The 27,818-nt window shown below is 47.3% G+C and overlaps 1 protein-coding gene, 1 long non-coding RNA gene, 3 other non-coding genes and 1 pseudogene across 7 annotated transcripts; all 6 read left to right on the top strand.

Moving 5' to 3' along the window:
• The first annotated feature begins 228 nt into the window (after positions 1-228).
• LOC119052369 (uncharacterized) lies at positions 229-6,238 on the top strand. The gene is made up of 5 exons (XR_008390710.1): positions 229-281; positions 1,348-1,381; positions 2,309-2,343; positions 3,592-3,624; positions 4,500-6,238. It is a non-coding gene; the product is annotated as an uncharacterized LOC119052369 (long non-coding RNA).
• LOC119052546 (small nucleolar RNA SNORA73 family) lies at positions 989-1,192 on the top strand. The gene has a single exon (XR_005083143.2). It is a non-coding gene; the product is annotated as a small nucleolar RNA SNORA73 family (small nucleolar RNA).
• Positions 1,957-2,160, top strand: LOC128626691 (small nucleolar RNA SNORA73 family). The gene has a single exon (XR_008390739.1). It is a non-coding gene; the product is annotated as a small nucleolar RNA SNORA73 family (small nucleolar RNA).
• On the top strand, positions 2,995-3,198 carry LOC119052544 (small nucleolar RNA SNORA73 family). Its single transcript, XR_005083141.2, has one exon. It is a non-coding gene; the product is annotated as a small nucleolar RNA SNORA73 family (small nucleolar RNA).
• Positions 4,292-4,464, top strand: LOC119052547 (uncharacterized; annotated as a pseudogene).
• A 5,560-nt stretch (positions 6,239-11,798) lies between the features above and the next one.
• On the top strand, positions 11,799-27,442 carry RCC1 (regulator of chromosome condensation 1). 3 transcript variants are annotated; one of them, XM_037149665.2, is made up of 11 exons: positions 11,799-11,865; positions 18,346-18,427; positions 18,999-19,067; positions 19,952-20,139; positions 20,307-20,486; positions 21,628-21,724; positions 21,837-21,959; positions 22,451-22,606; positions 22,823-22,942; positions 23,275-23,427; positions 24,370-27,442. In XM_037149665.2, exons 2-11 carry the CDS (start codon positions 18,355-18,357, stop codon positions 24,543-24,545), a joined length of 1,335 nt encoding a protein of 444 aa, XP_037005560.1. In that variant the 5' UTR covers positions 11,799-11,865; positions 18,346-18,354; the 3' UTR covers positions 24,546-27,442. The 3 variants fall into 3 exon arrangements, with proteins under 3 accessions (XP_037005560.1, XP_037005559.1, XP_037005561.1); XM_037149664.2 differs by having other exon boundaries at positions 18,999-19,109; positions 24,370-27,441; XM_037149666.2 differs by lacking the exon at positions 18,999-19,067 and having other exon boundaries at positions 24,370-27,441.
• The last annotated feature ends 376 nt before the right edge of the window (positions 27,443-27,818 follow it).

Here is a 27,818-nt window from a genome sequence, read left to right as displayed (position 1 = left end):
CTATCCGCCTACGTACTTAACTCAGTTGCTGCAATCTACGTTCCCTAGCAAAGCCGCGAGGGAAGACTCTGCTGTCGCGAGAATCCTCTGGGCCAGGAAGGGGTGGGGCTTAACCGGCTGCAGATACCTAGCATCCTTTGCGAATTTCTAATTCCTTAACTGTGCCTGGCGCGGCGCAGGCGCAAGAGGCATATCCGCTTGCTCCAAAAGGTATAAATAAGGGTGACTTGGCTCGCTCGGTCTTTTCGGGGAAGATTGTTGTTCAGCTTCCATGGTATTTGGTGAGTGTTTTACCCGTCTAGTTTCACTTCCAGGTCCAATATCCTGGACCTGCCAGCCAGTCTTTCTTGTGGCCACAATACTGTTTAGAAGGATTTCCTTTAGTGCCGTGTGTGTTAACGGCTGTTAACTCGTGCAGTGGGACTGGCTCTGATGTGGGCCGTGGCGGTCTCGGGTTCCGCGGGTAATGGCCGTAACCACCGGGGGCGAGCTCCAATGTACGACTCTATTGTCCGAGACGCTGAAAACGCAGCTTCACCTCACCCTCATCTTCGTCTTTCAGTTATTACCCTACCTCCTCGCAGTCGCGTTGTTATCCTCTGTGGACATGCACGCAGGCCATTTTATTCCCGACCCTCATCACGTTTGAGGCCTGATTTCGAAACGGAGGGCTCTCATTTCCGCGAACTTTGTCGTATAGCGGTAATCAGGGCTCCAGATGACAGTTTCAAAGATAAGATTGCATCCTAAACGGTTCTGCATTTACCATTTCTTGGGCAGCACGCTAATCGCATATTGTAACTTGGAGGCGAGTTTTGCGTTGCTTGTCTGAAAGTTGAGGTTACTGAGAAGACTGCTGGTCAGTCTTGAACTCGAGTCTTTGCCTTTGGGGAATTCAGGATGCCCCACAAACTGGATATCCCTGGGAAGTTGCTGCAGTCTGCATGAAATTAATGCTTAGCACAGTAGTCTGAATTAGATTACATAACCAACGTGGATACCCCGGGAGGTCACTCTCCCCGGGCTCTGTCCTGGTGGCGTAGGGGAGCAGAGGGCTCTGCCCTGTGATGTACAGTCCCTTTCCACAACGTTGGAGAGAAAGCCGGGCCTTGAGTCTGCGCCTGCATATTCCTACAGCTTCTCAGAGTCCTTTGGACAATGACTGAGGAGACAAACCATGCAGGAAACATCTCTAGAGCAGCAGTTTTCAACCGATGTGCAGTACCCAGCTTTAGTCTGGGGCACTGATCTCCTTAGATTGTCAAATTTGAAAAAAGGACAGTAGCCAACAATAGCTGTTCACTGTGAATGAATGAGAATAAGCTCTTTACCTACCTTGTTTTGCAGCCCTCAGTCAAGATTCCAAATACCTTGATTTGGGGTGAGTAAATTTATGAATTGAATTTGGCTTTTCATGAAGGTACTGTTGCTGGTTAATGCATCCAGATAGTGCTGGTTTTTGTAGGTATGTTGTAGATGGCTTAGATGTATGTTCATATTTTGGGATCTTTTCCCCCCAGCAAAACTGCTAAGATTTTTCACATTAACTCATTTGATGGAGGGGAAATTTTTACTTAGCAAATGAAAAAAAATTGTGATAGCTTAGATTGACCTGACCAGTCACATCCAAACTGACAGGTGAGTCATTTGATGTGCACACCCCTCCAAGTCCATCCACAGCAGATGAGGGTTTGGTCTCATGCACAGCCCCTCCACCTGGTGCTTGAGTTGTTACAGGGCATGTGCACCTGCATTCTCCAGCAATGACTTGAATAACAGTGATGAAGTAGTCCATAGTAATGACTGGTTTGGAATTGACTGCAATGAGCTACTAAACCAGCAGGCCTCCCTATACCCATATATGTAATAGGAGATGAAGAAGAAACTTATTTATAGCTGTCTCTTTAAAAGGTTTTGAGGGGTAACTTCTAGCACAGTGATCTGTGAATTACATGACCAACGTGGATACCCTGGGAGGTCACTCTCCCCGGGCTCTGTCCTGGTGGCGTAGGGGAGCAGAGGGCTCTGCCCTGTGATGTACAGTCCCTTTCCACAACGTTGGAGAGAAAGCCAGGCCTTGAGTCTGCACCTGCATATTCCTACAGCTTCTCAGAGTCCTCTGGACAATGACTGAGGAGACAAACCATGCAGGAAACATTTCTAGAGCAACAGTTTTCAGCCCGTGTGCAATACCTAACTTTAGTCAGAGTCGCTTCTTCAAGTTTGTCAAATTTTTTTTAAATGACAGCAGCCAAGGTAGTAGTGTTCAGTGTGAATAAAAATAAGTTTTATCAACCTTGTTTTGCAGCCTTTGGTCAAGATTCCAAATACCTTGATTTGGGGGTAAGTGATTTATGATTTAGATTTGGCTTTTTATGGAGGTGCTGTTGCTAGTTCATGCGTCCAGATAAAAACTGCTACATTTTTGTGGGCATGTTGACAGTAGTTTAGAAGTATTTTAATGTTTTGGGGAGATGCTTTTTTTCTCCCCCCAGTAAAACTGCTAAGATTTTCATGTTAACTCATTTAATAAAGGAGAAATTTCTACTTAGCAAGTGAAAAAATTATAGCTTGGATTGACCTGACCAGTCACATCCAAACTGACAACGTGGGTCAATTTGATGTGCGTGCCCCTCTAAGTCCATCCACAGCAGATGAGGGTTTGGTCTCATGCACAGCCCCTCCTCCTGGTGGTAACAGTGATAAAGTAGGTAAACCATGAAGTAGTCCGCAGTAATAACTGGTTTGGAATGACTGCAATGAGCTACTAAACCAGCAGGCCTCCCCACACCTACATGTGCAGTGTGAGGTGAAGAAGAAAGTTTGTTTTTTTAATATGGACATGTTTTTCGAAGGTTTTGAGGGGTAATGCTGTTCAGTAGTATGGTCTTAACTCCAGTTTGTGATTAATCAGGCAGTGTGGATATCCCTGGGAAGTTGTGGTCTGGATGAAATTAACATCTAGCACAGTGGTCTGTGAATTAGGTTACGTAACCAACGTGGATACCCCGGGAGGTCACTCTCCCCGGGCTCTGTCCTGGTGGCGTAGGGGAGCAGAGGGCTCTGCCCTGTGATGTACAGTCCCTTTCCACAACGTTGGAGAGAAAGCCGGGCCTTGAGTCTGCGCCTGCATATTCCTACAGCTTCTCAGAGTCCTTTGGACAATGACTGAGGAGACAAACCATGCAGGAAACATCTCTAGAGCAGCAGCTTTCAGCTAGTGTAGCCACTAGAGTTTTTAAAATACTCAGAACCTGGCTTTAGGCACTGGCCTCTTAAGTTGTCTAATTTTAGCCCTTGCTGGTGTGGCTCAGTGGACTGAGTGCTGGCCGGAGAACCAAAAGGTCACTGGTACAATACCCACTCAGCACGTGCAGGGTTGCAGGCCCCGTCCCCCAGTTGGGTGTGAGCGAGAGGGAACTGATAAGTGTTGTATCTTTCAGGCATGGATGTTTTGTTTCTCTCTCCCTTCCCATCTCTAAAAATAAATCTTAAAAAATAAAGTCAATTTTTTTTAAATGACAACAGCCAACACAGTAGCTGTTAAGTTCAAATGAATGAAAATAAGTTCTCTACTACCTTGTTTTGCAGCCTTCCATTGAGATTCCAATTAACTTGATTGGGGTAAGTAAATCTATGAATTTGTTCTGGCTTTTCAGCAAGGTGCTGTTGCTGGTTAATGTGTAAGTTCCATGTTCCTGTTTTGGGGAGATGCCTTTTTCCCCCCCAATAAAACTGTTAAGATTTGCATGTTAACTCTCATTTGATGGAGGGGAGATTTCTACTTAGCAAATGAAAAAATTGTGATAGCTTAGATTGACCTGACCAGTCACATCCAAACTGACACATGAGTCATTTGACGTGTTCACCCCTCCAAGTCCATCCACAGCAGATGAGGGTTTGGTCTCATGCACAGCCCCTCCTCCTGGTGCCGGAGTTGTCACTGGGCATGTGCACCTGTATTCTCCTCCAACAATGAACTGAGTAACAGTGATAAAGTACATAAACCATGAAGTAGTCCACAGTAATAACTGGTTTGGAATTGATTGCAATGAGCTACTAAACCAGCAGGCCTCCCCACACATATGTAGTGCGAAAAGAAGAAAGTTGTTTTTTTTTTTTTTCTTTTTAATGAAAATCTTTTTTGAAGGTATTGAGGGGTAATGCTGGTTAGCAGTATTATCTTATTCCAGTTTGTGATTAATCAGGCAGTGTGGATATCCCTGGGAACTTGCTGTGATCTAGATGAAATTAACTTCTAGCACAGTGGTCTATGAATTAGATTACGTGACCAACACGGATACCCCGGGAGGTCACTCTCCCTGGCCTCTGCCCTGTGATGTACAGTCCCTTTCCACAATGTTGGAGAGAAAGCCAGGCCTTGAGTCTGCGCCTGCATATTCCTACAGCTTCTCAGAGTCCTTAGGGCAATGACTGAGGAGGCAAACCATGCAGGAAGCATTTAGTATGCTAAGATTTAAAATTCTTTTAAATTTTAGATTCTACAAGGTCTGTCCGGAAAAAGTCCAGTCATTGTTAATGTAACAAGAGCTGATATTACCTGGCAGCCAGGGAGAGTGGAGAGTGGACTGGAGTGCACATGTGTGAACAATGAAGACTTCACTGTACTAGTCCGTGGGCCATAGACGCTGTTGAGTGAGCATCTGTATTCTGTGGCCATTACATTCAAAATGACTGAGCGAGTAGAGCAACGAATCTGCATCAAATTTTGTGTTAAGCTTGAACATTCCTCAGCAGAAACTATTCGAATGATTCAGAAGGCTTTCGGAGATGATGCAATGAGTGCAGCGCAGATAAAAGTGTGGCACAAACGCTTCAAAGATGGCCGAGAATCTGTTGAAAGTGACCCACGTTCTGGAAGGCCTGCGACAAGCAGAACACCTGAAAATGTCGAACGTGTGCGCGCTGCCATCAGCAAAGACCTGCACCTGACAGTGCGTGAACTAGGAGCAGATCTGGGGATTCCCAAAACTACCGTGTCTGAGATTTTGACACGCGATCTTCGCATGAAACGTCTTGTAGCATAATTCATTCCCTGGCTTCCACCACCAGAGCAGGAGGAACATAGTGCTGCAGTTGCAACGACTCCACTCAAACCACTACCAGTGTACCAGATTTTCTGAAGGTCATGACCAGAGATGAATGGTGGGTCTAGGTCTGTGATCCAGAAACAAAGGCCCAGCCTTCCAATGGAAGGTGTCAGCCACCACAAGTTGCTCTTCCAGGGCAAATGATAAGGAGTACTACCTCAGTGTTCTTTTTTGAGAGAAGCAATACGATGGAAACAGCCGCAACTCTGGGCAGCTGGTGGCTGGCAGCTTCTTCATGACAACGTGCCTGCTCAATGCATTAAGACTCATGCAGAGTTATTTTGGTGAAACATCAACTCAGCCCTTCTACAGCCCACATTTGTTTCTCTGCGACTTCTGGCTTTTCCCAAAACTAAAATCACCTTTGAAAGGAAAGGAATTTCAAGCTATTGATGAGATTCAGGAAAATATGATGGGGCACCTAATGGCAGTTCCAACCATGGATTTTGCAGAGTGTTTTGAACAGAGGAGGAGATGCTGGATTAACTGAGGTCCTGAGGGTCCTACTTTGAAGGGGACTGAGGTGTCGTCCTATATACTGTTATTTCTTGTGTCTTCAGAAAAAGTCTGTTTTTTCATAGTGAATAGCTGGATACTTTCTGGACAGACCTCGTAAATGTGCATCTAACATTTCTTTCTGTTTCCATTCAGGAGAGAAGAGGAACCTCACCTTAATTTTTGGCAGCTGGCAATGTTTTTTGAGTCCTTTATTTGAGAGGGAAAGTTTGTAAAGTTATGTTATTTTTGGAAGATTAATAACCGCCCTTTGGCGTAAAGGGGAAAGAGGATTGCAAATCTTGGGCGTAGCTCCAGACATGTATTAACTAATAGAATGTTCTAGTGGCCAGGTGGCCTATTTAAGTTTATAAGGAATTGCAGAATGCACTTTAGTTTGAGGTTTATTAAGACAGTATGGTCTGTGGACCTAGACACCTCAGAATTTTTCAGAATATCTGAGGTAAGAAATTGAAAAAGGATGATATTTGGTCTTTTTAAAGCCTTCAAGTTGGTTTTCTAACTGCACTGCTGAACAGAAAGCAGAAGCCCATGAGAACCTAGATGTTTTTATTAAAGCTCCATTTTTAATGTACTTATGAATTGTAATAAAGGCGACTATACATTGTGCATATTAGTGTCGGTTTTTGTGTGGATGTGTGATTGACGTCAGCCAAAAGTACCCCATGAAAGGAGTAAGTCTCCTTAGCTCTTGTCTGTCCTGTGTGTCCTCTTGTGCTCTTTGTGTTTAACTTGACACTGGCACTTGACCGTGGGGAAGATTCAGTTAGACCAATCCTTAACCTTCAGTTTCCCGTGATGTACAGGCAACTTGGCAACTAGAAGATTGGGTGTAAGTGGTAGTCACACAGCTGTCAGACCAGTCAAACCTGTTGCTGGCATCTGAGTGGCAAACACCTGAGCCTGGGAGAAAACTGCCTGTGAGTGATGTGAGGATGGGTCACAATGGAAGCCTGGTCAGACCTTAGCACAGTCTGCTCACCCTGTGGGGGTGATAGGTGCTGCAGGATGGGCGCTAGCAGGGAACCATCTGGAAGGTAGAGTAGACCCTAGTGGGGCTGGGGAAACTGTGGAGGTACAGCAGCCATGAGGCCACTGGGGTCAGGTTTAAGGGAAGTGGGTGAATTTTGGGTCTGAGTGTGGTGGGTCATGGCCCAAACGGAGAATTACAGTTGGTGTTCAGGCGTGGGAGCTATTTCATTAACAGCCATAATTACGGAGGGCAGTCTGGAAGAGCTCTCTTGTTAGGTTTTTAAATACCTAGGTTGTGTGCCTAAACGAAGAAGCACTTGCGGTACTTATAGGCATTTGAATGTTAATCCCTACAACTCTAAAGTGGATATTAATCTAAGCCAGTGCAAGAGATTATCTAAATGTTTAGTACAAGTTCTTAGTGGAGGGGGTGGGCTAGGATAGGAGTAAAAGAAAACCACTTGAACAATAAGTTTTTAAAAAATTCTTAGCGGAGCTCCATAACTAATGCTGGGCAGGAAATAACACATTTTTTCTTTCCTGATGTCCAAGTATAGCTGAAGCGAAACTCAGCAGGTAGTCTAGGTCCCACCCTACCTGCTAAATTTTATCTTGCAACATGCCTGTCCAGACTTTCTGAACAGGTTTTTCCGGCCTTACCCCACATGTCAGCAAGTTACTGTTGGCAAACTAGGAGTCACGCTGCCTCGGTTTGGATTGTGGTGCTTCCACCTGTTCAGGTGACCTTGGGCAAGCTACTTAATCTTTCGTTTGTTTTTCTCATCCATAGAATGGGGATGATTAAAAGTACCTACCTTGGATTGTAATGAGAAATGAGCTAATGTTTGTAAAATGCTTACTTGGAGTCTCATAGTAAGTACAATGTCAAATAACATTCTTTGACTTCCTGGAGCAAACAACTAAGGATACAGTATCCAAAATTTTGAATGAATACCACCATTCATTTCCTACCAAGCCAGGCTCGTATCACTCAGAGCTACCCTACCTTTCCAGGAGAGGTAAAAGGGGAGAATTGTAATTAGTAACTTACCCAGGATCACCTAAGTGGTAAAACCAGATTTGGACCAAACTCCAAAACCCTATCATTACATACCATTAGCACTGAACAAGGCAGTGTGGTAAGATCGTATGCACAGCATTTCATCTAGTACTCCACGTGCCTCTGTAAAGCAGGTATGCTTTTTGTGCCCGTTTCACAGATGAGGAACTGAAGTTGGAGGATCCAAGTTATGCAGCCAGCAAGTGGCACAGCATGAATAAGGCAACTGACTACAGTACTTGTATTTAACCTACATCGTCACACCTCAAAAAAAAAAAAACACAACTATTTCCACCTAGTTTAAACCACAGAACTTTTTTGCCCTAACCTGATGTAGTAACCACTATACCATAAAAGCAGTTTAATGGGTTAGGAGCCTGTGATGTGTCCAGGTTTACTTGACTCTGGAAAGTACCAAACTGAAGAAGATGAGTACAGTTTCCTGGGCATCAAGAGCCCTCCCCTGGCCATGACTCCCTCTTTCACCCCTTTTTGTCTTTGTGCATGTCTTGTGATGGAACCCACTTCATGACAGTACCTGACATTGGATGAGCACTTGCACGTGCTAGGCATTCTCTAATTCTTGTAACAGCTCTGTGTGGCACAGGAGCTTTTAGTAAATCCTAAAATGCCTACTCTGCAGCGTAGAAAAGGAAGACAAAGTTCGAGTATCTGCCAAAGACCACACAGAATGGACTTCAAGGTCGGAGTCTTGAGAACAGCGGTCCCCAATGTTTTTGGCACCAGGGACTGGTTTCGTGGAAGACGATTCTTCCGCAGACCTAGGGTGTGGGGATGGTTTAAGGGTGATTCAAGTGTGTTACATTCAAGCCCACCTCCTGCTGTGTGCCCAGTTCCTAACAGGCCCAAACTGGCACTGGTCCACAGCCCAGAGGTTGGGGACCCCTGCTCTGGAGCCATGAACTCTTAACTGCCATCTGCACTTCCCACACACCTGGCACCTTGAGCATTCCATCATGATCATTAGCATTCTGATGTGATTTTTCAATTGATGTCCATCTAACCTAATAGTTGGGGCAACCTCAGGGAATAGGACCAGGTATGTAAGCTCGGTACTTAATAATGTGCCTGGCACATAGCAGACGCTGGCGGACTGTTGTTTTTCTGTGTTGTATTTCATTGAGTTCAGCTTTGATCTTTATTATTCCTTCTGTTTTCTTGGGGTTTAGTTTGCTCTTCTTTCCCTAGTTTCTTAAGGTAGAAATTGAAGTCATTGATTTGAGACCTTTCTTTTTCCTAACAGGTATTTAGTGCTGTGAGTTTTCCCCAAATATTACTTTAATGCTATCCCATAAATCTGTATGTTGTTTTCATTTTAATTCAATTTAAATACTTTCAAATTCTGTTTTGACTTTTTTTTTAATCTATGGGCTACTTAGAAGTATGTTAGTTTTTAAATATTTAGGAGTTTTTCAAAGATCTTTCTGTGATTGGTTTCTACTTTAATTCCATTATAATCTTATGTTTTGTATGACTTGAGTCCTTTTGAGTTTACCAAGACTTGTTCTATGACCCAGAATATGATCAATCTTGGTAAAGGTTTCACATGTACTTGGAAAGCACATGTCACTGATAGTTGTTTGAAGAAAGCAAGGTGGAGTATGAAGAAAGGTGACGTGTTCTATAAATGTCAGTAGGTTCAAATTGGTTGCTTCAAGCTTACTACACCCTTGCTGCTTTTTTGCCTACATATTCTATCACTTATTGAGAACGGGGTATTGAAATTTTCAGCTATAGTGGTGGATTTGTCTGTTTCTTCTAGATGTTCTATCAGTTTTGTTTTCATGTATTTTGAAGCTCTGTTATTGTATATATGTTTAAAATAAAAATTGATGTTTGGGTTCAAAGAAGGAAAAGATAAGTGGGGTCAAGGAAGTCTTCATGGAGGCGGGAACTGAATCGAATCTTAAAATGAGTCAAGAATTCAACTAGGTAGGAAGAAAGGCACCTGGCAGGAGAACAGCCCAGATAAAGGAGAGAAGGTGGGAATGATAATGGGTGCCTTCAAAGTACGGTGCTGAGGCTAAGGGGGCCATTTGCCACCTGATACTGCAAGCATAGCACCAAAGAAATTTCTAGGCTCTCGAAGATTTTCAAACAGGGCAAGATCTCACAGCCATGACTTAGGGAGACTAACTTGGAGATAATGGTGGAATGAAATAAAGGGGAATAAATGAGAGGTGGGAGCTGAGGCCAGGAAGGTGGTGCTTCCAACCAGAAGGGCGGACGGAAACACGAAGAGAGGGGAGAGAGGAAACTGAAAAGAAGTTAAGGTTTGAATCCATGCTTCTCAGAGAACCCTGACTTTGGTTGGAAGGATGAAGGTGCATGGGGAGGGGTCTAGATCCATGGGCGCTGGGTCATCTGGGGAGGGATGTAGGGCTCAGAACCAGACTGGATAGACGGCCTTGTCGATTAAAAAGTGACAGCTCAGCTCTGAACAAGAGCTCTGGCCTCTCCTGCCACTTACATGATGACTCCAGAGAACACCTTTAACCTTTCGGAACCTCATTTTCCTCATTTTTCAACTGTCAAGAGGCTTTTGAAAGAAAGCCTCTTGCTAAAGAACATAGGTGGACATGTTTTTGTAGTTAAAAAAGAAAAGATGTTTTTACTTTTACAAAATAGAAAAATATTTTATTTTACAAAATTAAAAAATATATTATTTTTATAATTACATTAAGCCATGTGAATGAGTAAGATCTTGGAGGAAGACAGCAAAGAGAGATCAGAAATCCCAGGGCTTAAACTTGGAGAAATTTCACGGTACTATATCATCCAAAGGAGGAGGTCGCGATGGAGGCGGAGGTAAACTTGAACAGGTAAGAGACGGGGAGTATTTTGGAGTGGGCGCTGCAGAGTAAAAAAAAAATTCAGTTGGGCCCTGGCTGGTGTAGCTCAGTGGATTGAGCGCGGGCCTGCGAACGAGACAATCGCGGTTCAATTCCCAGTCAGGGCACATTCCTGGGTTGCAGGCCAGTTCCTTGCAGGCCAATTCCCAGCAGGGGACGCATGAAAGGCAACCATGCATTGATGTTTCTCTCGCTCTCTCCTTCCCTTCCCCTCTAAAGATAAATAAATAAAATTTTTTAAAAAACCACTTTTCATTTAAAAAAAAATTCAGTTGGTAAATACTCATCGAAAGTGCCCATCTATTTGGGTATGATAGAATGACTTTCAGAGTCAGAATCGACATGAAATGGAGAAAATACCAACTGCAGTGGTCACTGCCCTGACCTGGGAAACCACCCAAACAATCGAATGGCCACAGAGGTCACCTCAGGGGACACCTGAAGTCTTCGCAAACGGTTTGTGTCCATCCTGAAGAACGAGTGTGTTAACAACAGAGCGTCATCTGCCTGGTGCCCGATTTCCTTCTCCAGACCTCCACCCCCAAGTCACACCCTCTTCTTTCTAGTCTGCCTTCCTCACTCCGCCTGCCACCCCACTCCGCAACTCTTGGTTTCCCCTTCCCGTAAATCCATTCTCCACTCTGTTCTGAAGCAAAAATCTGTTCATGTCACTCGCGTGGTCAACCCCCTTCCATGGTTCCCTATTGCCTCAGACCTGAGGCTGCATTCTAGGCACACACGACTGTGCGTCCGTCCACCCCGCCCCCCGGCCCCCTGCCCCAGCACTCTCCCGTCACCCCCACAGGCACTCTGCTCCAATCAGACCTTAGCCGGTTTTCTTAGAAGAAACCAGCAGACCTGACTTCTTTGAGTTACCTTGGAAAGCCTTTCCTAAGTTCCAGGCTGAGCCGGATGCCCCTGGGCGTATCCTTGTCATAGCTCCTTCTTGTAATAGTCTGATTTCTCCTCTTTCTCTTAACGGACAGGGAATATCAGTATCTCTGTTCTCTGTACAGTCCCTTCCACACCAGGTTTGTTCAAAAAAATACTGTTTTCAAGTGGTATTTCTGGTTGTCAGTCCACTTGTCGCGATATGGGGTCTCCAGAATACAGACCCACTGTACCCGTGGAGTACCGTGAAGAGCCTGGACTAGAGCTCCCAATGGGGAGCCTGTCACTTGCACTTCCCTCGAACGCCGCCAGGGGCCGCTGGGCTCTTTGTTTTTCTTTTTGGCCCGGGTCAGGGCCAGAGGCCTGCAGAGCGCATGCTCTGGGGCAGTTCGCGGCCCAGCCAGTGAGCCGGAGAGTTCCTTGTAGCTTGAGCTGCACCGAGGTAGGTCGCGTGCGCCTCCCAGAAGAAGGGTCCTGGGGGACGGCTGTCCATGAGTGACCAAAGCTGGAGCACGGGGGTCCTCGGAGGGCCGGGGCCGCTGTTTGTGCGGGCCGGGTCTCTCGGCGACAGCTCCATGTGAAGCCGGGCGGAAGGAAGGCAAGGGTGCGGGTGCGCGTGTCTCCGGTCCCACCGGGCGTCCAGGAGCGGACCGGGCCCCCACCTCGCTTGAGCGAAGGCCAGGTGACCCCTTTACCGCCGCGCCTCTCATTCCGGGCCCGCTCGCCTGCTCAGGCGGGAGATTCAAACGGCCCAAGCGCGGATGGCGGGGGTGCGCGTGGCCGTGGTGACCTCGGCGCGGGCGCGTGGACCTGCTCGCCTTGCCGACTCGAGCCAGCTGCCCTGGCGGGGGTGGGGGGGTGGAGTGCGTTTCTAAGGCGGGAAAAGTGATTTTGTTCAGTCTTCGTTTGGAGAATTCAGTTTGCAGAATGGGAAAGGAATCCTGACCGGCGTGGGTCTGCTTTAGGGGATGGACAGTAGGCTTGTGAGGGTCAGCTGTAGGGAAGGAAATCCCAGCATCAGCAGGCACCAAGACTACTGTTGACCAGTTGGGGAGGTGTGCTGTGAACTCCGTATCAACTCATCTGTCAACAGATTATTTGCTGGCTGTCTACCCCGTGCCGCGCTTGCAGGGCTGGTGAACAATGGTGAGAAAGGCCCTGTGTGGCCTTTAAGGAGCTCCCGGTCTCCTTGGGGAGACCCATGTGGGGCCACAATTACATAAGGGCCAGTGTGATCATCGATGTATGCCGCGGTGCCAGGGGCGCTGCTGCTGGCAAGTCATTCATTCATCAAAGAGTAATTGAGGTGCTCCAACCAAGTGTTACTCGGGTGTCCCCGCAGAAGTTGAATGTATGGAGCATTACACGGGAGCTCAGAGGGTGTCACCCAACCCTTCCCAGGAGGGTCAGGGATGGTTTTCCAGGTGAGGTGATGCTTGAACCGACTTTTAATGGAGCTGTGGAGTTATTCAGGCAAACTGGGGGTGGAGGGATTAGGGTGACACAGGTGGAGGGAACAGCACATGCAAAAGCATGCAGGGCCAGGTGAGTGCTGCAGTCAGGGATCCCACAGGTGTTTGAGTCTGACTGGAACACAGGGTACCGTGAGGGGAGTGATACAGCAGGGACAGGGTCTTGAAAGGTCTCAGATGCAAGACCAAGGAACACTGGGTAGGAGAGGAAGAGGCAGGGATGGTTTCATTGCAAGAAAGGCATTAGAATGGAATCTGAAACAGTGAATAAAGGATTTCATGCTCATGTTTTTAACAAATCTCAAGAGCAGGAATCCTGATTAGCTTTGCAACTCCCTAGTTGAACGCCCATGGGCCACTCACCCAATCCCCCAGTTACCAGTTTCTTTACGTGTAAAATGAAGGTAAGAGACATGCGATGAGAATTACTAATATCCTATAATTTGCACAAAGCAGCGGTTCTAACAGCTGGTGGAAGATGTGGCCCCTTTCCTTCTGCAGAAAATAAACATAAATCCAGGCACAGCTCTGTATACAAGGGGGATCCCCTGATGAACTCTTGGGGTGAAGTATCCCAGCACTGTGCCTGGCACATAGCACGAGTCCAGCAAATGTTTGTTGACATACGAGCCTCTGTCCTCTCTTCCCTGGGGATCTGTCTCACAAAGAGATTCTTCAGACTCTGGTTTGGGCAGGCAGGTGTCTGCCTGCTGACACTGAGGATCAGGAAATGGTGGTAGGGACAGCTGCTGTGGTCAGACAGGACTTTTGTCTCCCTTTGCAGAAATGAAACTGGTGAGGTCACAGGGGGGCACAGCAGGAACACCAGGCCCCTGCTAGACTGTCTAGTCTGATATGCCTGCATTCATCACATGAAGAAACTGAGGCTCAGAGAGGAGTGGGAAAGGGGAGCTCTGGCCCTGGTGGGAAGTGGGCAGGAGCCTGCCATTTCACCCCACCCCTGTGTGGTCTGGGTGTCTTTCCCTGAACCTCAGCCTCCTTACCTGTGAAGCCAGGGTGACCACACCTCAGAAGGCAGGTGTGAGCATTCTAGGAGAGTTTACTCTATATCTGACTTTAATTATTTGGGACTGTGTCTCACTCTTCTCCCAGACTGTGAGCTCCTTGAAGATGGAAGCTGTGTTTGTCTGTCGGGTGGTGATGGTGGGGGAGAAAAGACTATACTTATTCCCAGACCAGACACTCACTGTCTGCTTAAGAAAACACACCCAGAGCAGTTAGAGAGGGAGTGTGCACAAAGGACTATTTGTGCACCAGAGGAGGCAGGTGGGGAATGGGTGTAAGGCTCCACCTTTGAGGAGGTGCCCTCATCCCCTGCCCTGCCCCTAGGGTTGCTCACAGCAGCACTGTAGTGCCCAGAGACCTCTGTCTGAGAGACAAAGATTCTCAGGCTCAGAGAAGTCAGGTCTGTGGGACTCCAAAGCCAGTGCTCAACCCCACCGCAGCAGGGGGTTATACCCATGGTCCTTCCCCACACCCTTCAGATTCTTCACTCGCCCTGCCCTCCCTCTTAGGCCCAGCTGTCCCTGTGTCTCCTCTCTGGTCTCACTGTCCTCTGCTCCTTGTGTTTGGCCAAGTTCATGGGGGAATCCTGGGGAGGCCTCCACCCCTGCCCAGGTCATGGCCTACCTTTAGCCAGCATGTTGTTTTGTTCTGTTTATTTATTTTTTAATCCATCAGATATATCTGGGTTGTATTCTTTGCACTCTTTTACTGGCTGTGTGAACTTTGGTGAATTTACTTTCTGATCCTCAGTTCTCTCAACTGTGAAGTAGGAGGTAGAGCGCCTTCTTCAGCTTGTTGTGAGGAGTGGCCAGTGCCCGGAGAGGCTTATATTTTAAGGAGTCGATTTGTACGGTGGATAGACATGTAAAGAAAGTCATCATGGTTCCAAAGTTTGTCCTGATTTCTGTGGGAGAGAATGATTCCCTTAGGATTGGGAGAGGAATCCGAGGTGATTTACCAGTGGAGTTTAAAATGTTTAAAAATGCAAATCTGATAAAGGCATTCTTCTTAAAACAGTCCTGTTTCTCTCAATCCAGCCCTGGTTCCCTTGTGCTTTCTGACTGTTCTTCCTCCAGCTGCAGCCTCTCTGGCGCCCCCCCCCCCCCCCCCACGCAGCTGGGCGCTCCTGTCCGCGTCTCCCCTTCCGGCTTTCTCTCCTGTTTCAGGTCTGAGCTTACATGTCAACTCCCTGACCATGCTCCTCCCTTTTTCCAGTTATTCTCTCTCTCTTTTTTTTTGTTATGGTAGACTATACATAACATAAAATTTCTCATTTTAGCCATTTATAAGTGTACGGTTTATATAGGTGTACAGCATTAAGTACATGTACATTGTTGTGTGATTCCCAAGTTATTCTCATGGAGCACCTTGTCTGTCTGTCCTTCACACAGCACCGTCTGTAGTCATTTGTTTCTTTCCCACTGGAACGTAAGCTCGGTGAGAACAGGGAGAGGATTAGTGTTCTTTTTTCTTGCTATCCCTAGCCCAAAGCCAATCGGTGGTAATAGAAGCTCACTAAAAATTTGTGGAATGAATGAATGCTTCCATGGATGGAATAGAGCAAGTCATGGAATAATGATGTTTCATTCAACATTGTTTCATTATAATGTCGATGAGACACTGTAGTCAGTTCACTTAAAGTCACAGAACCTATCGATGATGTTAAATGTGGAGTTACTGTAGCTATTGTGTGCTTGACACTTCAAAGTCTTTTTTTTTAAATTTTTAAAACTTGATTTGAGAGAGAGAGAGAGAGAGAGAGAAACATCAATTTGTTGTTCTGCTTATTTCTGCATTCATTGGTTGATTTTTGTGTGTGCCCTGACCAGTGATTGAACCTGCAACCTTGGCATATTGGGGAGGACAACTCTAACTAACTGAGCTTGGCCAAGGTGGCACCTCAAAGTTCGTTACAAATGTTTCATTTAGTCTTCCATTTTGTATGCAAAAAAAAAAACCCACATGTAAGTGGACATGGGCATTTCAAATCTGTGTTGTTTAGGGTCAACTGTATTTAATTTTTCTTTTCTTTTTTGAAATTTTAGTTGTGGATCTTTTTTTCTTTGTTCTTTTTTATCTTTTTATTTTATTTTATTTATCTTTAGAGGGGAAGGGAAGGAGAGAGGGAGAGAAATATCAATGTGTGGTTGCCTCTCATGCGCCCCCCACTGGGAACTGGCCTGCCACCCAGGCATGTGCCCTGACTGGGAATCGAACCGCAATCCTTCGCTCAATCCACTGAGCTACGCCAGCTACGGCCTTTTTTTTTTAATCTTTTTAACTGTATTTAGGTTTGTAAGAAACTGCCGGCCAGTCTTCCAAAGTGGCTGTACCACTTTTCATTCCCACCAGCAATGAATGCAAGCGCCCGGCCCTGCCCAGCGTGGCTCAGTTGGTTGGGCGTTGTCGTCCTGCAAAGCAAAAGGTCTCTGTTCTGATTCCGGATCAGGGCACGTGCTGGGGTTGTGGATTCCGTCCCTGGGTGGGACCGGGTGTGTACAAGAGGCAACCGATCATGTTTCTCTTACATGGAAGTTTCCTTCCCTCTCTTTCTTCCTCCCTTCCACTCTCTCTTAAAATAAATAAATAAAATCTTAGAGAGAGAGCACCTGTCATTCCACATCCTCACCAGCCTTTGGCATTGTCCGTGTTCCAGAGTTTGGCCATTCTAATAGATGTGCAGTGGGACATTTCTTCAGTCTTGACGGCAGCCCTGAGAAGTAGTCATGGCATCGCTGTTTATGGGTGAGGATTCAGTTCAAAGAGGATAAGCTGCTGCCTAACCGTGGTCACAAAGGCTGGGCGGCTCAGCCGCAGCTCTGGCTGGTGAAGCCAGTTCCCTCTGATCCCAAGAACATGCATTTTTAGTGAGGGAAGAGGGGTCTCAGAGGGGCGGGTTGGAGGGAGGATTCCCACCCTGGGAGAATAAAACTTGGGTGGAGCTCAGAGCTTCCACCTCATCAGGGTCAGAACTGGGCCAGTCACAACCTGTAGAAGCTCAACCTGCGAGGCTCCTGCCCTGTCTCCAGCGCTTTGTTCTCCTCTCTCAGCGTAGTCAGCAGAATGTGCCCCAAAATTTCGAGGCCGTCTACTATGTTCATACACTGTGGAGTGAGAGCTAAAGAGGCTGAGGCTCTAGGACCCACTGGCAGGAAGGAAGGGAGAGGGGCCAGAGGGTGCTGGCTGCTGGGTAGACCCCCAGCTGAGCCTCAGAAGGCTCTTAGAGCCTCTGTCCCTCATCTGTGAAGTGGGGGGGAGGGTCAGTTCAGAGCTGCACCTGAGTGTTACCTGGGGCAGGCTCAAGGCATGATGACAACACCAGTATTGATTTACTGAGCACTTACTATGTTACTTGTACAGAATTAGCTCATTCAATCCTGTATATCACAGAGGTGTAGCTACTATTATTATTCCCATTTTATTGAGGAGGAAACTCAATCAAGAAGAGATTAAATAACTTTATTCCAGGTCAGACAGCTAGAAAGTAGCTGGACCCAGATTCAGGCTCTAGAGCCTCTTGGGCTGGCTGTCTCTCTCTCTCTCTCTCTAATCCTCACCCAAGGATGTTTATTGATTTGAGAGAGAGAGAAGCATCAGTTGGTTGCTCCATACGTGCCCCAACTGGGGATCAAACCCACAAGCCAGCACTCAGTCCACTGAGCCACACCAGCCAGAGTGATGTGTCTGCATTTATATTTCAAAAATGGGATGGGCTTTTCTTAATCCGCTTATGTTACTTGGCAATGCTAAACATCTTCCTATTCAATAAATAAATCTCTGAAAGCATCACTTTTAGTGGCTTCATACTCTTTCATCATGAATACACCATATGTTAGGTAGCAGTTCCCCTACTATCCAGCACATGAGTTGCTGTGTTTTTAAAAAATGTTTTGAAGAATACAATAGAGAACATTTATGGAACTTAATCTTGGGGTGTATTCTGTTCTTGTTCTTCTCAGATAAATTCTGACAAGTGGAATTGCTGGGCAGTTCCTCTCGCCTTTTTCAAAGGTTTTCTTTTTTTTTTTTTTTAAGATTTTATTTATTTATTTATTTTAAATTAATTTTATTTAGTTATTTTTCAAGTACAGTTTTTTTGTCTATTTCTCCCATCCCAGTAGATTTTATTTATTTATCTTTAGAGGGGAAGGGAAGGAGAGAGGGAGAGAAACATCAATGTAGGTTGCTTTTCATGCATCCCCTGCTGGGAACTGGCCTGCAGGGAACATGGCTGCAACCCAGGCATGTGCCCTGGCTGGGAATTAAACCGCGATTGTCTGGTTCGCAGGCCCGCGCTCAATCCACTGAGCTATACCAGCCAGGGCCTTCTTTCTTTCTTTCTTTTTTTTTTTTTAAATGTTGCCTGCTTAGAGGAGGAAAATAATGACCATTTCTGACATGGAGTATTTATTCGGGTTTTTCAGGACAGAAGGATGCCACCCAAGCGTATGACTAAGAGAACGTCCCCCCCAGAAGATGCACTCCTCAAAAGCAAGAAGGCAAAGAGTGAGTTGGCCTCCATCTTGGTGTTGGGTGGCCTCTCGAAGCCCCTCAAACCTGGGACTGGGCTCCTTCCCCTTGACATTTAAAGCTGAGGGGCCCGGAAGTCCAGGAACTGTACCCAGGTGGAAAGTCTCCTATAGGTCATCGAATCCCATCCTCTGGGAATCAGAAAGGTACAGAGACACTTGTGTAAAAGCCCTCAGGTAGAACTAGCAAAAATAAAATCTTGATCCTAAGGCTTTGCTCCAGGCAGTGATGCATTGTGGTTTAGACCACTGACTTCCAGGTGTGGGTTCAAGGCCAGGTGTGGGGCTCTGCCACTCCCCAGGTATGTGGCTTTGGGCAAGTATCTTAATCTTACTGAGCTTGGATTACCCTATCACAAAATAGGGGTGAGAACAGTACAAACTTCACTGGGCTGTTATAAGGAAAATTAGATAATGTCCTGGTACCATTTGAGGGAGATGGCTGTGGTCTCCTCTTTCCTGGCGGGAGGCAGGTAGGGAGAGTTCTACCCCCAACCCGGGAACAAGGACTGTGAACTCACACTCAGACAAGTGTCTATCTTTTGCAGACCCTCGCAACCGGGCAGTGAGTTCCCTCATTGCATCCCACCGCACTCCAGGCACCCGATACTTCCGAGGTGCCTGCAGGCCAAGCCCTCCTGACCAGAAAACCCAACCAGGTGGCTCCCAGCCCTGCACACCCTCAGAGGCCCTGGCAATTGTGGCCACACCTCCAGGGGAGGGGCTGGGCACCATTGGCTGTCTGGGGCCACAGAGGATTGTTATTGGCCAGTAGGTGGCCCTGGGTCACGTATTGTTTGGTGCTTCCAGCAAATACCTTTGTCGGCTCAGACTGTCCCCCTCCCTCTTCAACCTCTGTGCCTCTGCCTCCTGGAGGACCAAATGAACGAAGGGTGTTGATGTGAATATGTTCAGGAGTTGAGGCACACCGGAGGATGGAGGCTGGGGACCGTGCTCAGACCCGTGGGGGCTCCCTTAGTTTCAGTGCAAACACTGCTACTTATTAGCTCTGTTACCCTCTCTGAGGCTCCATTCCCTTTCCTGTAAAATGGGATCTTAAATATGGAAGATCTGTAGCATGTGGGGGACTACAGAGCAATCTAACAGTCATAGTAAGCAGTCAGTAAGAGGTAGACGTTGTTACGTCACTGAGCCCCCACTCTTGGCACCACGGCACCTGGTTAAGAACTTATAACTAATCCGGAAAACTGTCTGTGTACTCACTGTTCTTCCTACCAAGATTCATTTCATAATATGGAGTGGCTCCTTGTTTCTGTTTCCTTCCTGTCACAATAATGTACTCAGTTTTTATGAACCGTATGAGATAGGTACCGATGTTATCCCCCTTTTACAAATGGGGAAACTTAGGCCCAGAAAGGTCGTACTAATAGTCTGTGGCAGAGCAGGGGCTTGAACCCAGGGCTGTGTGATCCCGGAGCCCATGCAGTGACCTCTCTCCGGTCATCCTACACACTCAGGGGCTGTCTTCTCCACCCCTCAGTCTCACATAGATCCCACCGCACAGAACCGGGTTTGGTGCTGACACTGGGCCAGGGCGACGTGGGCCAGCTGGGGCTGGGCGAGAATGTGATGGAGAGGAAGAAGCCGGCCCTGGTACCCGTTCCAGAAGACATCGTACAGGCGGAGGCCGGGGGCATGCACACCGTGTGTCTAAGCAAAAGTGGCCAGGTGGGTGGCGGTGGCACGGGACTGGACAGGGCCTGGGGTTGGAGAAAGAATTCGAGCCAACACACATTCCTCTATGGAAATGGAGCTGGCTAGCTGAGCAGGGGGTGGTCGGAACAAAACTGCACTGAAAGGCCAGGCCTTGCACTAATGGGGCACCCTGCACACAGGTCTACTCCTTTGGCTGCAACGATGAGGGTGCCCTGGGAAGGGACACATCAGTGGAAGGCTCAGAGACGGTTCCCGGGAAAGTGGAACTGCAAGAGAAGGTGGTACAAGTGTCAGCAGGAGACAGTCACACAGCAGCCCTCACCGAGGATGGCCGAGTCTTTCTCTGGGGCTCCTTCCGGGTAAGGTGGTCTGGAAGCCTGCCTGGGGGCTGGCAGGCAGGTTAACCCGTCGGGGGCCCCGTGGAGACTCGTCGCTACGCCCCTGTTCCCAGAGGTAGAGCCTGGGCCTCGACCCAGGTCTGTGGCTTCTTCATTCGGGCCCGTCCCCGCCACTGGCTGTTTCCTTGAGTCCAGTGCCGAGAGGTGTGTGTCGTGGGCGAGTCCAGGATGTCTCTGAGCTGAGGCTGATCAGGGAAGCCCCGCCTTCACCCTCCCCTCTCCCTTCCAGCAGGAGGTTTGGGAGGAAACTGTCACGTATCAGAATTTTCAAGGCACAGGAGTGTAGTTTAAAAAGCAAATTCATCATTAAGATTATTTTGGTATTTAATTTACTTTAAAATGTCAAAAAATTCAATGAGGTGTTTGTTTCCTCATCAGGGCTATTTTTTAAACTTTTTTTAAAAAGATTTTAAAATTTATTTTAGAGAGGGAAAGGGAGGGAGAAAGAGAGGGAAACATCAATGTGTGGTTGTGTCTTACACGTCCCCTAATCCGGACCTGGCCCACAACCCAGGCATGTGCCCTGACCGGGAACTGAACCAGAGACCCTTTTTTTTTTTTTTTTAAGATTTTATTTATTTATTTTTAGAGGGGGAAGGGAAGGAGAGAGGGAGAGAAATATGAATGTATGGTTGCCTCTCGTGGGTCCAGTGCTGGGAATTGGCCTGCAACCCAGGCATGTGCCCTGACTGGGAATCGAACCTCGATCCTCTGGTTCGCAGGCCCACGCTCAATCCACTGAGCCACACCAGCCAGGGCTATTTTTAATTTTTCTATGGACATTTCAAACACATAAAAGGCATCAGAATAATATATCGAATGCCCATCTACTCCCCTTAACAATGATCAACTTTTGGGCAAACTTGTTTCCTTTCTGCTCCCATGCACTCCCCAACTCCTTTGTTATTTTTGTGCAACTCACAGACTGTGCGTAATTTCATTCATCCGCGTTTCACTACATGGCCTGGCTCCTGCGAACCTCTCTATCGTCGTCTGGTGCCCATGCCCCTTACCAGACAGCTCTGTGGCTGCCTGCAAGCCTGCATCTGGCTGGTATGGGGCATGCAGGACTACTGATGAGTGCTCTGCCCCTTCCTTCCAGGACAATAATGGTGTGATCGGGCTCTTGGAGCCCATGAAGAAGAGCATGGTTCCCGTGCAAGTGCAGCTGAGTGTACCTGTGGTGAAGGTGGCCTCGGGTGAGTCTGGCATTCCTTGCTCCGGGCAAGAGTTGGAGAACCTTGTCCTGGTGCTGCCCCAGCCTTGGGCTTCACAGATAAGCCCTGCGTCCTGCCTTCCTCTCACCCTCAGGAAACGACCACTTGGTGATGCTCACAGCTGATGGTGACCTCTACACTTTGGGCTGCGGGGAGCAGGGCCAGCTGGGCCGTGTGCCTGAATTATTTGCCAATCGTGGTGGCCGGCAGGGCCTTGGTAGGTGGCGTGGGTCCCTCTGGCAGGGCAGCTTGGCAGTCCAGCTGCTGACGATGGCCATAGGCAGGAAGGATTCCCTGTGTGTATTTAGGCTCACGGCACATAGACTTGCAGAGGTAGTTAACACCTTTGACTGCAGAGCCAGGCTACCCTAGGTTTGAATCCTGGTTCTTCGCCTACTGTGAGACCCTGGGCATAGTTTCCACATCTCTAAACGCACCTACCTCATTGGGGTGTTGTGAGGTTAACTGGACTAACATAGCAGAATGGCTGCACCTGGTCAGTTTGCGTCAACATCACCTCTTGGGGCCTTGGAAGTCTGAGCAAGGAACTTGTACTGTCTTGGCCTCGGTTACCTCATCTCTGCATAAGGAGAAAAGTCGCTGCTCAGCCTCCCCGTGAGGGTTTTAGTGACGTGGAGAAACCAACACAGGGCAGAGAGGAGAGGCTGTGCGTGCCTGCCACTGACCCTGGCTTTTCTCTGCCTGCAGAACGACTCCTGGTCCCCAAGTGTGTGATGTTAAAATGCAGGGGAAGCCGGGGCCATGTGAGATTCCAGGATGCCTTCTGTGGCGCCTACTTCACTTTTGCCATCTCCCTCGAGGGCCATGTGTATGGCTTTGGCCTTTCAAACTATCATCAGCTTGGTGAGTGCCCAGAGTGACATGGGCTCCAGTCCTGGTCCACTTCTTATTTTTTGCCCCCTTGGTGGGGTTGCCCTCAGAGCCACCATTTTGTCATCTGTGAAATGAGAATGTCCACATGCTGGTGGGGTTTGGGTGGCCTCTATGGGAGGTGATGAAGAAGGACAGCTCCTCGGACGCCTTCACGCCTGACAGCTCTACCCTGGCCTTGTTTCCCAGGAACCCCAGGCACAGAATCCTGCTTTGTACCCCAGAACCTGACCTCCTTCAAGAACTCTACCAAGTCCTGGGTGGGCTTCTCTGGTGGCCAGCACCATACAGTCTGCATGGATTCAGAAGGTGGGCCCTTCGGATCAGGAGTGCCGTGTCTCCTCAGCACGGGCCTGGCCTGACCCCTGAGACCACAGCCCTTGGAACCTGGGCTTGCTCCATGGATTGGGCCAGGTGTGGGTCCATGAGGGTCTCGCTTGCCCTTGGAGTCCTGGTGCTTTTCCAAGTATGAGTTCATTGGGGGAGGTTCTCCCAGGCCTCCTCCCAAACTGAAAGAGACACTGCAGACCTCCTCCTCATCACCCTGGGAATGGGGACCAGCTCCCATAGATATGGGAACTGTCCTGGCTGACCTTGAACGTGCCTTCTCTGACCCCCAGTCTCTCCCCTTCCTCCCACAGGAAAAGCATATAGCCTGGGCCGGGCCGAGTACGGGCGGCTGGGCCTCGGAGAGGGTGCCGAGGAGAAGAGTGTACCCACCCTCATCTCCAGGCTGCCTGCTGTCTCCTCGGTGGCTTGTGGGGCCTCTGTGGGGTATGCCGTGACCAAGGATGGTGAGTGGGGCTGCCTGCAGTTGGGCTGGTTGGGGCCTGGGAGTTGTATGTGGTACTTGCCCGACTGGCTGGGGGGCTCTGGTGGCCACCAGCAGGTGCGGTTGAGGTGCAGAGGGCAGTGTTTATGATAACATTATTTTCCTCCTGATTGTCCAAAGCTCTGGCTTTGATGAACTTAATGTGAATAAATGAATTATTTTCATAAAGGTGAGTTTGTTCTATAGAGGAGAAAACACAGCAAAGGAGAAATATAACCAAAACCTAGCCAGGAAATAGGACTTGAACCCAGGTCTCCAGACTCCTAATTCAGGCTTTCCTTTACATTTTCCTCCATGGTAACCCTTTTATTTGCAACCTAGTACATGTCATCTTCCCAGGGAGTTACACTTAGAATTCTGTTAGGAGAAGAAGGCGTCATAGTCGGGGTTCTGGCAAGCACAGCAGAGGAGGGTGTGAGCAGGCAGTCACCAAAGCCTGAGCATGCGAATGTCAGCCATGAAGGCCATGAGAGGTCAGGCTGGTGCAGCTGCTTGATCTGGGATTACCTGGCAGAGTTCCCAATGGACTGGGGCTGGTACTGCTCCTTGAAGGTTTATAATAAGCAAAGGAGGGCATCTGGGGCGCAGGGACATAGAGAGCCATCTCGGCGGCTGGTCCTGGGAGTGCAGGGTGGTGCAGAGGTCTGAGGAGTGGCCTCGAATGTCATGTCTAGGAGTAGGGAGGTCTTTGGCAATGTGTAAGGACCGTGGTACCGGGATGACAAAGCTTTTTTCCCTCATCGCCTTGACTTTTCCCAGTTTCCCTGAACTCCCACAGGCTGGGACATTCCAGGCTGTAGTAGGCCAAGGCTAAATAAAATTCACCCTTACATCCCATGATTCTCTCACTATAGAAAGGTGAGGCTCTGGGTCCTGAAGAGAACTGCCCGTTTCTCTCTTATAGGTCGTGTTTTTGCCTGGGGCATGGGCACAAACTACCAGCTGGGCACAGGGCAAGAGGAGGATGCCTGGAGTCCCGTGGAGATGACAGGCAAACAGTTGGAGAACCGAATGGTTTTATCTGTGTCCAGTGGGGGCCAACACACAGTCTTACTGGTGAAGAACAAGGAACAGAGCTGATGAAGCCTCGGAGGGCCTGACTCCCAGCCCCTACACCCTCCCTCCTGGAACACGGGAGCCGTGGTGACTGCAGACTCCCTCAGGCTTCCCCTAGCCCCAAGTACTTTGTCATCTCCTGCCTTTTCTCCATCCACAGAACAGAATCATTTTTTTCTTCCTCCTTCCTGGAATCATCCTGTACCCTACAGGATGAAGGGAGGGGAGCGGGTTTTGTGGAACTGTTGCTCACCCTAGAACTATGTGATTAGATCGTTCCCCCTCCTCCCTACCTCCCATGGTCCTAGCTGACCCTGGTTTTGTCTACCAAAAACCGAAACTTCCTCTCAGGGGGGTTTGGTTCCCACACCCTGAGAAGTCGGGGCCCCATCAAGCCCTACTCTAGTCATGTGCCAGTCTTCCTGCCCTTGATCCACACGCAGACAAACGGTACAGTTGTTAGATCCAGCTGTCGTGGACCTGCGCCTGGGGAAACTGGAGAAGGGGCAGGGCTACCAGCCACAGGCAAGCCCAAGCCAAATATTTGGCTCTAAACAGGTGTCTGTGGGGCAGACAAAAAGACGACGATCCTCTGCTTGATTAAAAAAGCCGATTAGCCTTTCTCCCAGAAGCACAAAGCATTCTGCCCTGCACTGCCGATCCGAAAGGGCCCAAAATCTGGAAAGGAAGCGATGCCTGCAGAGCAGGACATGGGGGGAGAGGGGAAGGAGAGTTTTCTAAATGAACATAGCAATATCAGGAGTGAAGGAGGGGCAGGGAAGAGGTTTGGATGGGCAGAGGCTGGTCCCCAGAAAGCGAAGCAGCAGCTTGTACAGTGAGAAAATAGCAAGCAGTTCAATTTTTTTTAATGTAAAATATTTTAGAAGGGAGAGTGAAATCTTTTAACATTTTGAATAAATTTAGAGTTTTATAAAACAGGCCACTTGTTTTCTACACACTCCCTGCTTTTTTAAGGGAGCATCTGCTGTGTTGGGAAGGGCAGGATAAACCCACACCTGTGAACCTGGCCAAGACTAGAACTTACGGTGATGTCAAGATGTCCTGATATGTGCCTGTCAGTTGTTGATGTGACTGTTCCATGCAAATCAAAAAATTTTTTTGGATTTTTGCTTAGGTATTTATGTTTCAGGAATCACTGTATTTTTAAAAAAGATTATGCTGCATAATATGAGAGACATGGAATGGTTCTTCAGCATCCTAGTCCCAAACCAGAACAATACATCTCTAGAAATATCATTTTCAACAGCCGATGTAACTGATCGAACAGGATTGACTACAGAGTGACTCTCAAGACAACTTATGTGCATCATTGTAGGTTTTCAGAGGCACTGGAGCAAACAAAACAGCTGATCTGTCCAGTATGGTGGTCACTAGCTTTATGGGGCCATTTGTATTTAAATCAATTAAAATTTGTAAAAATTTAAAATTCCTCTGTTGCACTGGCCACATTTCGAGTCCTCAGTCATTACATGTGGCTAGTGTTATAGCATTGGGCTGTGTAAATGTAGAAATACATAGAACATTTCTATAATTGCAGAAAGTTACAACGGACAATGTTGATATAGAAAGTCTATATATGTATAGCAGGAAAGTTTTATCAGTGCCAGAAAGATTCTTCTTGGATGTAAGTGACTCTTGGAAAAATGAATATGCTGTAAAATAATTTAAAATGTATTCTGTGATTTTTACCCCCTTTGAACTTTTGGTTTTGATGCAGATGCTATACTGATGAGAAATTGACTTCTTAGAAGGGAAAAAAATCACACTTTTGATTATATTTTCTTTGTAAAGAAGCACTTGTATGTTTGCTACTCCCCCCACCCCTTGCCAAACTTCAGTTGGGTTAGAGTTATAGGAATTTTTTCCCTTTTGACAATATAGCAGGTTGAAAGTACTGTTCTGAATAATAGCTCTTATGGATTGGGATTTATAATGAACCAGACATTATGCTGAGCACTTTATAGGCAATAATATTTTATTCATTCCTTACATCAGCCCTTTGAAGTAATAATTGCTGTCCCTCAGGAAACAGTTCCTGAGAACTCAAGTGACTTGCTCGAAGTCAGGTAAGTACACAGTCTAGACTGGGATCTACCATCAGCCTCCACCGGAGCCTGGCACTCGATTGCTTTGCCTTGTATTGCTTGTAAGAGTTAGAAAGCTGTCTGTCTGTCGGTGCCTTGCATTAGAACGGCATCAGGCATACAGTGTGTGTTCTGTAAGTCTTCACAATTATGACTATTGTACATTTTTTTATTTCCTGGAGTTAATAATTAATTGCCTTGTCTTTCAAGTGCTTAGTTTTTTTAGTCACACCCAGTACTCTCAATTTTATCTTGCCCCATCCTCCTCTAATTTGGATTGGTTACCCCAAAACAATTGTAGTCATAGTACCCCATATGGCTCAGCTATAAGCAATATTGACAAAGTAATAGTGTAAATGTTCAATACTGCTTTGACAAAAAAAATTATCAGATGGAGAAGTGTGTATGTAGGAAGGATGATAGTTGCTTAAAATAGCAAACTATAAATGAAAAGAAAATATGTTATTTGGAAATAATGCAGATAGATTCTAGGGGAAAGATCTGGAAATCCTCACCAGAGTGGCAGTTGGGAGTAAGGCCAGATGGGTGAGGGGCTGCTGTTTTTGACAGAAGTTCAGCAAATGCTTCTTTCAGTGCATCTATCCTGGACATTGTAGGAATTTGGAAACAAATGTACACAGATCCCTGTCCCGTGAAGCTTATATTCTAAATTAAAAATAAATATTTTTACATTTTCCATGTTTAAAAAATAGTAAGCGAAGAGTGCAGCCCAGGGGCTAGCAAACAATACTGAATGTATAGCTGTAAGTTGTCATTTCAAGGCCTCAACACCCTATGAGATAAGCACTTGCCACAATAATCCAGAAGGGATTGGGATTGGTGCTCCATTTGTTTGAATCTACAGCCATAGTACCCAACCACTACACTACTATTGGGGTGAATAGGGTCAAGCTGGAAATTTGGCAACTCGTGGTTGAATCTCAAGTTTTCAAATGAATTGAGTGATTTACTTAGGGGCCCAACACCCTAATCTTAGGTTATATAAGAGCTTCAGTGGGAATGAGCCCCAGAAAGGGATCCTTAAGCATTTGGGGTGGCTTCACTGTTAGAGACGACAATCATCACCAACAGAAACGTTCCACTCTGAGAAATGGGCACTAAAGTGAGGCGATGGCCTGGGATACTGTCAAAACCGAGGGCCTTCTATGGGCGTGTCACTGTTTTGAGGCAG

This window comes from Artibeus jamaicensis, unplaced genomic scaffold (genome assembly GCF_021234435.1).
Source record: "Artibeus jamaicensis isolate MK-2021 breed Jamaican fruit bat unplaced genomic scaffold, CSHL_Jam_final scaffold_847, whole genome shotgun sequence".
NCBI classification, from domain to species: Eukaryota; Metazoa; Chordata; class Mammalia; order Chiroptera; family Phyllostomidae; genus Artibeus; species Artibeus jamaicensis.
This window is presented reverse-complemented; position numbering and strand designations above follow the sequence as displayed.